The sequence below is a fragment of the Carassius gibelio genome, chromosome B9, assembly GCF_023724105.1.
Source record: "Carassius gibelio isolate Cgi1373 ecotype wild population from Czech Republic chromosome B9, carGib1.2-hapl.c, whole genome shotgun sequence".
Taxonomy (NCBI): domain Eukaryota; kingdom Metazoa; phylum Chordata; class Actinopteri; order Cypriniformes; family Cyprinidae; genus Carassius; species Carassius gibelio.
Genome location: NC_068404.1, coordinates 24,179,411 through 24,192,180, shown reverse-complemented (window position 1 = coordinate 24,192,180; position 12,770 = coordinate 24,179,411). Strand labels below are relative to the sequence as shown.

Here is a 12,770-nt window from a genome sequence, read left to right as displayed (position 1 = left end):
CGCCATCACAGAAATAAATAACATTTTAAATTATTTTATATCTTATAATGTAATAATCTGCAAAATATTTTATCAAATGAATCCAGCTTTGGTGAGCATACAGTATGAGACTTTTGAACAGTAGTGTATTTATTTTTATTTTTATTTTATTTTTTTAAAGAGATGTTTAATGTAGTGCTGGGCAATAATTAATCACGATTAATCACTCCTGAAATAAACATAATTCTGTGTACATATAATATGTATGTACTGTGTAAATATATTTTTTAAAAATTATCTTATATATATATATATATATATATATATATATATATATATATATATATATATATATATATATATATATATATATATATATATATATATATATATATATATATATATATATAGTACACATGCATATAGAATATAAACAATAACTTTTATTTCTGGATGCGATTAATCACATCCAGCATTAGTTGTAATATATTATGTCTAGTCCCTCAGAATGTCTGCAGGATTATAGGGTTTTTCCACCTTCAAACCTCAATTTAAAACCATTCTAACAGTTGTACACAGCGATATTTCTTGGATGACTGCTCGTGATTGGATCACAGAGACGGCTCTTAATACCAGGTGTGTGCAGAGCTTACATGTGAGGAGATCCGAAAAAAGCTGGAAATAGGAATGTTTCACCGCATTGAGAGCTGCAGAAACTCTTGTGAACTTTTTGTAAGATTGTTACCATAATACTGGTACTAGGGTAAAATGCTCCAAATGTCTGGGTTTCCCTTTTGACATTTTCTATTACAGTATGTAAATGTGTTTGCGTCGCTTTGACAATTTTCTTCTGTGTTTTTAAAATGCCTAAAAGAATCAGTAATGGAATCGTTAGGTAATAGAAATCAGAATCATTGAAGTACTTGCAGTTCCCATCTCTAGTTAGAAAACACAGCGAGTTATTTTGTCTTTTTAAAAGTAGTTATTTGGAAGATGGATTAACAGTGGGGATTCAGAACAAGACATGTTCTGCTAAAAGTCTTCTGATGTATTGTGCTGCAAGTTGTTGTTGTTGTTTTTTAATGAAAATTAATATTATAAGCTAGACAAAAGCATTTTTACAGTATCTGCACTCTGAGATAATGCACTGAAGAATGGAAATTGGCTAACAATCAGACTTTTGGCAAGTGTTTTTTTTTTTCATCAAATTAAGTTTGTTATTGTGCTTAAAATAATTTTGACGGCTGAAGTGAAGGGAAAGAGTATGTCATAATTGCTGTATGACTTCATGCATTGAGGGAGTTTGTGAGCAGAGGTTTTGTGGCAGGGACCTGTGGCCTCAGAAAAACAACAGCAGTTGGTACTAATAATGCTTGTATTGCATAATTGACTGAATCATTTGAAATTGCCAGTGCCAGACCACATCTGTTGCATGCACAACTACAAGCACAACTACAAGCACATATATGTTTAAAAGTTGACCAGTAGCAGCAGCAAACCATTTCAGATATGACTATTTCCAAACAGGTTTTCCGGACTATACACCCATCTGCATTTGTTTGGAAAAACAGGTAGTCTTGCTACAAATATAGACATTTCTTCACACTAGTCTGTCCTGTATTTTAACATTGAGAAAAAGTATACGAGACAGTTTTATGTGACATATTGAAGTGGGATCAGAGGATAACACACACACACAAAAAAAAAACCTATGAGAAATAGAAAAAGCAAATACATTTCTGACAGTGATGCCCCATCTGAGGCCAGTCTGTTTATTGCATCAGCCAGCCTCTGAAAACCACAAAGACAAAGCATGTATGCATGAGAAAATAGGCTCTCTACAAGATACAAGATCAACTGTGTACTTTCATACAACAAGCTGTTACAATGTGTAGGTGTGTGTCTTTGACAGGTTTCTTGTACAATACATGAGCGCTGAACGGGAGGATACACAGACAGCTGTAGGGTAATGCACTGATATTGCTGGCAGCTCCTATTTGCAAATATCAGCAGAAAGGCTTACTGATGCTTATTGCATATGCAAGCCTTTTTTGTTTGCTCGTTCGTGTCATGCTTTGTTGCAAAGACATTTTGCAACATGGCTATTAATAAAGAGTGTATGTGGCTGACTATTCACTGAGGATTTCATATACTGTACGCTCATCGGGCCTTATTCATGAAACACGAACAGAAGGAATTTCGGTGGAAGAAGGTTGTTAAACTAAATTGCAGAATTGGTAGAGTTCATGCAAAACTAGAATTGTAAAATTGTCTGGCAAAACCTTCTTGAATACAAACTTTAATTAATCGTGATCATCTCTGTACACTGCCATGCAAACGTTTAGGTTTAGTAAGATGAAAAAGATAAAGTGACTTTTAATTGATACTTTTTAATAATAAATAATAAAACCACTTATATTTGACAAGGATACATTAAATATATCAAAAGTGACAGTAAACACATTTATAATGTTACAGATAATTTATTTTTGTATTTCTAAATATATTGTGGTTACCACATAAATATTAAGCAGAACTACTAGATTAAACATTATAATAAGAAATGTATAATAAGCTTATAATAAGAAATGATTCTTGAAAACCAAAATCAGCCAAGCCATCACAGGAATAAATTACATTTTAATACAAATAAATAGAAAAAAATAAGAGACTAGGAGGCTTCCTTCAAAAATATAATTATAAAAAAAAAAAAAAAAAAAAAAAAAAAAAACATGGAAAGTCTGTTTGAATTTGTATTTGTTTATTTGTTTATTTTTTATATTTAGGTTATATTTTCTTTTTTCTTTATTTTTTTAATCAACATTTTTTTAAATCAGTGGAGCTGATTTCCAAGTGTCAGTTCCAAACTGTTAACAACTGGAATTTTACATTTATTTGTGACTTTATCAGTGGAACACAAAAGAAAATATTTTGAAAAATGCCTATGTGTTTAATTTCCAATGTTGTTTGGACCCCAAAATTCTTTTGTGTTTTACAGAAGCATAGAGGTTTGGAGCGACATGAGGGTGAGCAAATGATGACAGAATTTTTTTCTGGTGGAACTTTCCCTTTAATGTTCGCGAAACATAAACAGGTTTGTAAATCTATTCTTAGTTTAAAACAATTTACAGAGAAACTTGTGCTGCTCGTGTTCCATGAATGAGACCCCATGATTGCTAGAACTACGCTGGAAGACACTTGATGTTTTGAAGCCTGAAATTACAGTCAGAGTGGGGATGTTTTTGTAAATATTAAAATGGACGCGTACACAGTTAGCTTGAGAGAAAGTCAATTTATAAATGTCAAGTGCATTTACGCCTGGTCACAGGAGATGCTTACATTTGCACAGTGCAGAGAAGACAAAACGCCCCGAGTCGTCAAATCATTCTCTCCTGTCACTGTCTGCAGCAGCGTCCCATGTGTCATTATGATTCCCATGTCTGTCACTTGAACAAGCAATCTGTGCAGTTGGTTCGACAGACATTACGCACCTCATTTTCGCTTGGACTGTCTCTCTCTTTCTTCTATCTTATCATATTTCATGTTTTTCCAGCTCTGGCTCAGATGGTTCAACACACATTCACAAGATCACTAGTGAACTGAACAGAAAAGAACTTTGACCCCTCTTTAATCACAGCACTTTTGCGACATGCTGTTAGCCGCATGCTTAGTTATAGGTATACTTTTGTCTGTCTGTTTGTGTGTTTGTTTTGATCAAATGTATATATGTATTAACTAGTGAAGTTAATATCTTTCTTTCAATAGAGGCACATCCAATACTGTTCTGAAATCAATCAATTATTAAATCCATGTCCCCCAAAAACAGGTTCAGTAATGGTGTGTTCAGATTTACAGCGATTGAACTGACTGTGAGCACCAGTGAATAGATAAATACATTTTGACAAAATCTTATTGCTTTAAATGTTTGTATCTCATTACTGAAGGACGGTAATTCATACAAAGCAGTGACGTTCCTGTTATTGCTATTTAAACACCTGAAATACCCCAAACTTTGAATAATCTGCAGTTAAAACATCTATGAGCAGTGCTGTCTGGCTTTTCCCGGCACTGTCAGAAATCCCTTAAACTTGCAGTTAGTGAACGTGACCGAGTATCAGCATTTAGAGAGAAAATCCATCTGCAGGTCTTTGGGGATTTTGTCACTTTTGATGTCATAAAAATGAGAAATTGAGCTCCTAATTCTTAGCAGCCAGATATTCAAAGGACCCTAATCCCTCATAAGCACTTTCTCTCTCCCGCTCCATCCCGCTCTGTTTAAGTGTGAAGTAGTCATTTTCCTTTAAATCTTCACTTGGAAGTTGAACTGAAGATATGAGTAAACCCTCCATTAATGGCTTCAATGAGTGCTGCCTATCGACGCCCATTTAGTTTTCCCCACTGACAATCAATTCCCTCCAAACAGACTGTGTCCAGCTCTGTTTCTTAGTGTCTTAAAATTCCAGTTACCTTGATTGGAACAGTGCCTGCTATTGAAAGCACGTTTGAGATGTGTGTGTATCTGTGTGTGTGTGTGATTGCCGTCCTTGATGGTAGATGCTAGTGTGAGAAATGAGCCTGATTGGATGGTTCATTTGTTCTCCTTTGTAGAGCCAAGCCGAGGCGCACTACAAAGGCAGTAAACATGCCAAGAAGCTCAAAGCACAGGAGTCCACGAAAAATAAGCAGAAAAGTGCAGCCGCCCAGGACAGCGGCGCTAAGACAATCACCACCACCACCACCACCACCACCACTTCCTCCTGCACTGCAGTCACTGCCAGCTGCTCTGACCAACCAGGTTAATAGCTTCTTTTGTTCTTGCTCCACATCACTGTCCCATCTTCTTTTCCTCTCCGTGTGTGTTTACTCCCATGCTTTTCTTCCCGCTGCTCTAACCCTGACCCCTGTTTTCGCTCCATCTATGTGCTTGTGTTTGTGTGTACTGAATGTAGTCGTATTTTTCCTTGTAAAAGCCCATTTAGGATGACCGGGGGCATCCGTCAAGCTCAAAAACTTGCTCGTTGCTCATATGCCGAGGTAAGGTGCAGCCCTGCTGCGGCTGTAAATCAGTCATATGCTTCATCATGCTAACAACAGATCACTTTTCCCACAGCTCTGTTTGCTCGTTTCATCATGACCCGCAGATTGAGTTTCCAGCACATGACATTTTGTCTGATTTTGTGTTGCTTTTAAATGTTTAATAATGGAAAACGCATACAGAACTGGAACAGGCGGTAAGAAGCGTTCTGGGATGTTGCTATTTTCTTTCTCCTTTTTTTTTTTCTCCCTGGCCTTTGATTTGACTGAATTAGATTTGTGTTCCATTTCAAAGAACATAATCATCTGATCTTTGCTTCACGCTGTGACCCACTCAATTTCAGGCCCTTGTGTCTGATTAAGAATCAAGACTGGGATGTACCAAGACACATGCCCTACGGGGTGCAAATCCGAGCCAGTGCATACTTTCCGAATTCGCTCGTTCTTTAGCTGGAGACAGATTTGGGTGCGCTTCATCTATTAGGCAGTGGTGGTCCTCATTGATATGCAGTGTATTTGTGCAAATCAGGCCAAATGAATGTCAGCCTGATTCACAGATGGCTTATGGGTCTTCACTGTCACAGTGTCGTTTTAGTGCGGCGTTGAGCTCGGCCCGAGACTCAGGAAGGGGGCTGCTGTTGCCATCTCTCCACGAACCCTGGCAATGCACAATGCAGTCAGATTTAGTTTACATGGGAAAACTTCAAGCACTTAATCATTACAATTGCTAGCTCCAGTGCTTTACATAAGAGCCTGCTTTATGTGATGTTTCTGGGGTTTTTTAAGATCCAAGAAATGTTTCGCACTCACTGATTTTCTCAGAAAGGTAAGAGCAAGGTCATTTCAACAAAGCGGTCACTGCTTGATCTTCGTCGAAACAACAAGTGCCAATTTTGATCACATTGGCTCTGTTCCAAAACCTAGGGAGCTTCCTTTGTAGGCTGTATTTTAGGGCATTACTGGCACATTATTGTTCCAATGCTTTTGTTCGCTAAATTCTAAATCAGAATGATATGCTACCAATTTGAATGGCAGTAAAGACATTGGTCAGGTTAAGGGACAGGGACAGATTTGGTGGTATGGGTAGGTTTAAGGGTGGGTTAAGCTGTAAGGGATGTAATTAAAGAAATTAATTACAGATGTTTATTACAGAATATTGCTATAACTAAATTACTAAAAAATATTAATGAATGTTTAATCTAATAAAAAATTGACTGTTTTACCTAATATATTGTATGTGTGAGCTGGCTAAGAAAGCAGTGGCCTATGTAGGCATTGAAAAAAAATTACTAGGTTTTGAAACAGGGCCTGTATTTCTTTCAGTTTTGAAAAGTTTTCAAAATAGTTGTACTTTATCTCTGATCTATTTTCTTATACAGCTAAAATAAGTTCTTTATGACTCACTGCAAAAATATTGAGAACAGGAACAAAGAGCCATATGTCTCTACATCTACCTACCACGCTTTGGAAGATTTGAAATATAAACTTAAACTTGGAGAGAGAGAAAAAAAAAATGCAAAAGAGCAGCAGTTTCAGTCTAGAGGTTCAGGTTGGTGTCAGTGGGTGCAATGTCACTGTACGGGGGAACATTAGACAGTTTTGGCTGCTTTGAGTCCTCCGGGAGAGAGAAAAAGCAGTGACATTCATATAAAGCAGCAGAGTATTCCCTCAGAGGGCTGTTAGAGAGTGGGTGAAGAGTACAGGCATCCAACATCAAGTGCTTGTAGAGCCTCCCGCGGCATGTGACGCTATGACAAGGGTGTAAGGATGGTGGGCGATCCAGGGGTCACGTCCTATCACAGGACCAGAGTAGGAGCCTGACCCAGTGGAACTCATCTGACATAGAATCTAGAGCACTTGCCTGCAGCAAAGGGCCTTATATCTAACCCAAACACACAAATAGGTAAAACAAATAAAAAATAGACAGGAAGGAGTTTAAATATATAAATAAAACGATTTGTAAAAGTAAAATAATAATTAATAATAATATTAATTATTATTATTATTATTATAACATGCTTTTAAACCCTCAAGCTTTTATTTTGTTGATATTAAGTTATTGTTGACTTTTTAATATGCTTATTATTGAGAAACTTAAAAAATCCATTAAATATGAAAAGAACATGGTGCATGTAGACTATAAAGCTGAAAAATGTGTGAAAATAATTTTTAAATATTAGTGCTGTCAAATTTGCTGTAACTATTACTTACATATGTGTGTACATATATGTGTGTGTATTTATATATACAAAGAAAAAACATTATGTAAATGCAGACTTTTGTTTTTGATGTGATTAATGGATTTGTCAGCACTATTATATATATATTATATTATATTTATATTATATATATATAGTTAAAATGTTTTGAAATAATAATAATAATAATAATAATTATTATTATTATTTCAAAACGTTTTAACTATATATATAATATAAATATAATATAATATATATATAATAGTGCTGACAAATCCATTTATTATTATTATTATTGATTAATCCATTTATTATTATTATTATATGCATTCACTAAGTCTAATTAATCCTTCAAGCTTTTATTTTGGTGAACTGGTGTAACACATTTGAGTTTCTGCTTATAATTGACTTTTTTTAATATGTTTTTTTATCCCCCCATAAAACCTAAAGACTCATAAAACCAAGGAAGAGTGTGCATATAGACTATATACGTTTCATTACATCTCAGCCTTTTCTGAATTATTAATCGCATTAAGCCATAAAATCTTTTCTCTTCAATTAAATGTGTAGCTTTAATTTCTTTATTGACATACACACTGTTCTTGCTTCTTCACCCAAGTCATAGAAACTAGAGCGCTTGCCTTGCAGCAGACGGCCTTATATCAAACCCTAACCCACAATACTGGAAAAGTATATAGACAGGAAAGAGATGAAAAATGTGCCAGTGCACAATACAACATGCTGATCCCTTCACCACTAACTGTCAGATTTGCTCTTTCCTTGTTTCTTTCTCTCTCTCTCTCTCATCTTCCCAGAGAAAAGCATAGAGCCGCTGGCTGCGCTCAATGTCCCTGCCTCCCCACAAGCCTTTGTGCCTGTTTGTGCTCCCGCTGCGCCTGCAGTGGCATTAGTGCCCAGCCCTTGCAAGACGGCACCCGCGCATGCCAGCCCCCCCACTGAGCCAACAGGACTCGCGGCGGCCCTGAAGAACACCTCCAAACCAGCAGCGCTGCCAACGGCCCCGTCAGAGCCCAGCGTGGAGTCCGAGGAGGAGAAAGCCAAGAAGCTCCTGTACTGTTCGCTCTGCAAAGTGGCTGTCAACTCCCTCTCACAGCTGGAGGCGCACAACACAGGTGTGGCCAACATCTGCCTCTGCATCGCAGGGTCTTTCCCACGGCTTTCTCTGCGTTATGCGTTCTTCTTTATCATAAATGTTTCAGTGAGTGACCCTCCGAGGCTTGGGAGTGTGGAAATGTACTTGGAGTTAAGACATAAATCAAACCCAGCGTAGCGACGTGAGGCTCATCATTGATAATGTATGAAGAACTGGAAAATGTAGACTGGGTTCCCACGGTCATGGGAAATCTGGAGATATTGTGGAATTTTAAAAAGGCAGTTTCTAAGCCTGGAAAAGTCATAGAAACTAATCAAATATTAAAAAGTCCTGGACATTTATGTAGCCGGTATGCATTTCTCAGCTTTAAAATATTTAATCTGCAAGAAATTGCCTTAGAAACATTATCCAGACACACCGAGGGGAATATGTTCAGATGTATGGGGCTGCAGTCAGACTAGTATTAATATATTAATTATATTTTTTATGCTTTTGATAATTCATTCACTATATGTCTTGATATTGCATATGTAAAAGCCAATCAGTTTCGGATGTAGCACAGTGCTCATTCAATAAATGCACAGCTAAACAAATGAGTTTTGAGTCTTGATTTAAAAGTGGCTAATGTTTTAGCACATCTGATCTCTTCTGGAAGCTGAGGTTTACAGCTGCGGGTGGCATAATAGCTAAAAGCGGGCTCCCCTTGATTTGTGGGAACCCTTGGTATTTCTACTCGATCCTAATGATCTGGAGATTAAGTGATTTATAAAGGAGTAGAAGTACTTTAAAATCAATCCTAAATGTAACTGGAAGCCAGTGTAAGGACCTGAGGACTGGTGTGATATGCTCAGATTTTCTGGTTCTAGTCAGAATCCTGGCAGCAGTGTTCTGGATGAGCTGCAGCTGTTTAATGGTCTTCTTGGGAAGAACGGTGAGGAGCCCATTACAATAGTCCATTTTGCTTGTGATAAAAGCATGAACGAGTTTTACTGGAAACAAAACATCTAATTCTTGCAATGTTTTTTAAATGACAGTATGCTGATTTATTTACTTCTTTGACATGACTACTGAAACTAAGGTCTGTCTCAAAAATCACACCAAGATTCTTGACTTGATTTTTAGTTGTTTGACCCCTAGAGTCAAGATTTATTATTTCACCTTGAGAACTTCATCTTTGTTTCCAAATATAATGGCTTCAGTTTTCTCTTTGTTTAAATGAAGAAAGTTCCGGCACATCCAACTATTAATTTCATCCATGCATTGGCAGAGGGAGTCAATGGGGCTGTAGTCATTTGGCGATAAGGCTAGGGAAATATGGGTATCATCAGCATGGCTGTGATAGGCAATTTGGCGCTTTCTCATTATGACTTTTTCCCAAAATAAAATCTTCCAGGCCCCCCAAACTTCAACACAATTCATGTAAACAAATCAAATTTACAGTAGCAACACTAATGCCTTTGTTGCATCTGAACTGTTTTTTGGACACTCAGCATCTCTTAATATTCTCATACTCGTAAAGAAAAAATATAATTAGTCTAATGAGTCTTTAGCAAACACAGTGGCCAATAACATGCCAATTAAACCATAATATTGATATTATTCCCACAACAAAATCACTGTGTACTAGTCCATTCCACAACTTTGTAAAAGCTGTAAAAATAAGAGCGTCGGCGACTGACATGATTCAAATATCCAGTGTTAGTTTGTATTGAATAAACAGGATTGTTTCTGTGAAGCCAGACAAAACATTCTACTCTGTCTGTTTCATCAGGTTCAAAGCACAAAACCATGCTGGAGGCGCGAAATGGAGCGGGTCCCATTAAAGCGTACCCCAGACCCGGGTCCAAACTCAAAGTTCAGGCCACACAACTGAACAAAGGCTCAGGCTTACAGAACAAGACGTTTCATTGTGAAATCTGTGATGTCCACGTCAACTCAGAAATCCAGCTCAAGCAGGTATTCAGTTCGGTTTGCATGCAATGATTCATTCAACATGAGCATTATTCATGCAGTTGACAACAAACGTAACGCGTACAGCGCTGAATAATGAAAGCACTATAAATAGTAATGTGATTCTGTGGCTTGATCGTACCAAATTTGCAAGTTGTACATCCTGTTATGCAGTTTAGGCTTTTAAATGTGTTTTTCTTCACAGCATATCTCCAGTAGGCGGCACAAGGACAGAGTGGCAGGCAAACCCACCAAACCCAAATACAGCCCTTACAACAAGCAGCAGCGGAGCTCCGGCTCTCTGGCAGTAATGCATTATTTGTGCTCTTTATAATCAAGTGCTTTCATCAAGTGTTTCTGGCATCTCAAGTGTCAGTACTGTGAGGAGATTGTTGCACACTTTCTAGGCTGACAAATGCCTCTTTTGGTTGTCATTTTTCAAGTTAAATGCAAAATATGTTGGGAACAACTTGCTGGTTGTAGAGCAGTTGGCCCTTCGCTAAGCTCCACCTACCTTGCTTCCTGTTGATATCTCAGACCAGTTTCAGAATGGATTCCATTTCTTTTTTTTCTTCTAAGTGTTCCCTATTCTCTGTTTGACATATTTGTGAATTATTTATATAAATCTTTTTTGAAACTATCCATAGACTTGCACTAGAAAAGACTTGTAATATTTTAATACTTTACACATGACAACAACAATTCTTCTTATTGTTGTTGTTTTTATCAGCAGTCTTAAAATATGTTAAAAATAAATAAATAAAAAGTAATAATTATACCATTAATAATAAAAAAATTATATTAATAAAAAATATTCAAATGTTAATTATAACACTAATATCAATTATAGCAACAATAATAAAATAATCATTATTATTTTTAAAGTATTAAACTAATTTTATTATTATTTTCACAAATCTGTAAGATATATTATAAAATAGAATCACTCAGTCTCAGTATTTAATTACATCTCAGGCTTTTGTGGTTTATTATTCGCTCTAGGCCATAAAATCAATTTCCTTTCAATTAATTGTGCAGCCCTAATTTGGTTATTGACAGAGACACTGTTCCTCCTCCTCGGCCAAAGTGACTGAGTGTTTTTCCTCTTTCCTCCAGGCCAAACTCGCCCTGCAGAACGACTTGGTGAAGCCCATTTCACCGGCTTTCCTCTCCACGACCTTCTGCCCCACCACAGTCCCGTCCATCTCCCTCCACCCTCGCCCCAACACCTCCATCTTCCAGACAGCCTCTCTTCCGCACTCATTTCTCCGTGCCGCTCCCGGACCGATCCGACCCACCACAGGCTCCATCTTGTTTGCGCCTTACTGAGCGTGCAGCCACACCGGAGCGGACGTTTCTCAACCTATGCCACGCTATGGCTGTATGCTTGAAACAGTGGTGTATTTATTAAAACTTTATCCTCAACTGTCCTCACCGTCACAAAACCCAGGAAGGATGTCGTCTTTGTGAGGGCTTTTGCATTTGAAACACTAAAAATAAACAAGAAAAAGTGTTGAACTGCTTCCTGAAAGACTTGAATTATCATGGTCTTCCTTTTCAACTCAACCAACCAACCAACTCCAGGCAAGCACATGTCTCGAGGCGCTGTCAGAAACCATCCCAAATCCTACCATGTTCAGTCAACGGCTTGATGTTGTCAGGGAGCCTGTGATGCAGTTTTTGGCCTGTGTGCTGTCTTGTATCGTGTTGTCAATAAGCTCAATCACCAGTACTTCAGTGGCGCCCACTCTTTCCCTTTTAACAGGAAACATAGCATTTCTCTTCTCCACATGTGTCCGGGTTCCTCTTCTCAGCATAGAAGCAGATTCAACTTGTTTTCATCACAAAACCAACTCTCTTTTGTGTATTAGGAAAACCGTGGGCTGTATTCATCTTTCCGAGATATCCTTATTTGTCACGAGACACAGCTCTCTGATGATGCAATAATGTACAGATCATTAAATATTGATATTCTCCATAGTGTATTTCATGTTTACCTAAAAGGTTGCAATACAAGTTGTATTTTAAGAGCTGAAGGAGGCACTAAGAGAACTAGATATGATATTTGGTACATTCTTTTTCGAGATCAAGAGAGAACGTTAACTGACCATTCTTTATTTGGCTGTGGAATATCATCATCCATAAACGTATGTATGTTTGAGAGTCTGTACATAAAGATACTACATTTTCAATAAAATAATATATTTAAATGATTTCTTCATGAATTTATACTGTATATTACTTTTCAGGAAAGGTTGTTGCTCATTATTAAATGTTTAGTGAATTGATCAGACGTCTTCATATTTATTTTCAGATGCTTTTTTTTTAATTGTCGTTTCTACTGTAATGTTTTCTTTGAGTTCATTTATTTGTGCAGGAGGTTTGTTTGATGGATTTGATTAAAAAAACAGTTCAGTGTTGTGTAATTTGATTATTAAATTTAATGTGTTTCCCCCAATAGTCCTTAGTCTTTCATGTGCATTCATCTCCTTGAT

The 12,770-nt window shown here is 37.1% G+C and overlaps 1 protein-coding gene across 7 annotated transcripts in view; it reads left to right on the top strand.

Annotated features, from left to right (window-relative positions):
• The window catches only part of LOC127965381 (zinc finger protein 385B), a 127,754-nt gene extending 115,266 nt beyond the window's left edge, over nt 1–12,488 (top strand). For 6 of the 7 annotated variants that reach the window (XM_052566184.1, XM_052566183.1, XM_052566185.1 and 3 more), the window contains 6 exons: nt 2,978–3,073; nt 4,588–4,774; nt 8,027–8,344; nt 10,097–10,281; nt 10,481–10,582; nt 11,392–12,488. In XM_052566184.1, the coding sequence (XP_052422144.1) occupies nt 2,978–3,073; nt 4,588–4,774; nt 8,027–8,344; nt 10,097–10,281; nt 10,481–10,582; nt 11,392–11,604 (1,101 nt within the window). In that variant the 3' untranslated portion in view covers nt 11,605–12,488. The remainder of the gene's footprint in view (nt 1–2,977; nt 3,074–4,587; nt 4,775–8,026; nt 8,345–10,096; nt 10,282–10,480; nt 10,583–11,391) is intronic. The other variant, XM_052566186.1, reaches the window with a different exon arrangement.
• Nucleotides 12,489–12,770: the final 282 nt, after the last annotated feature.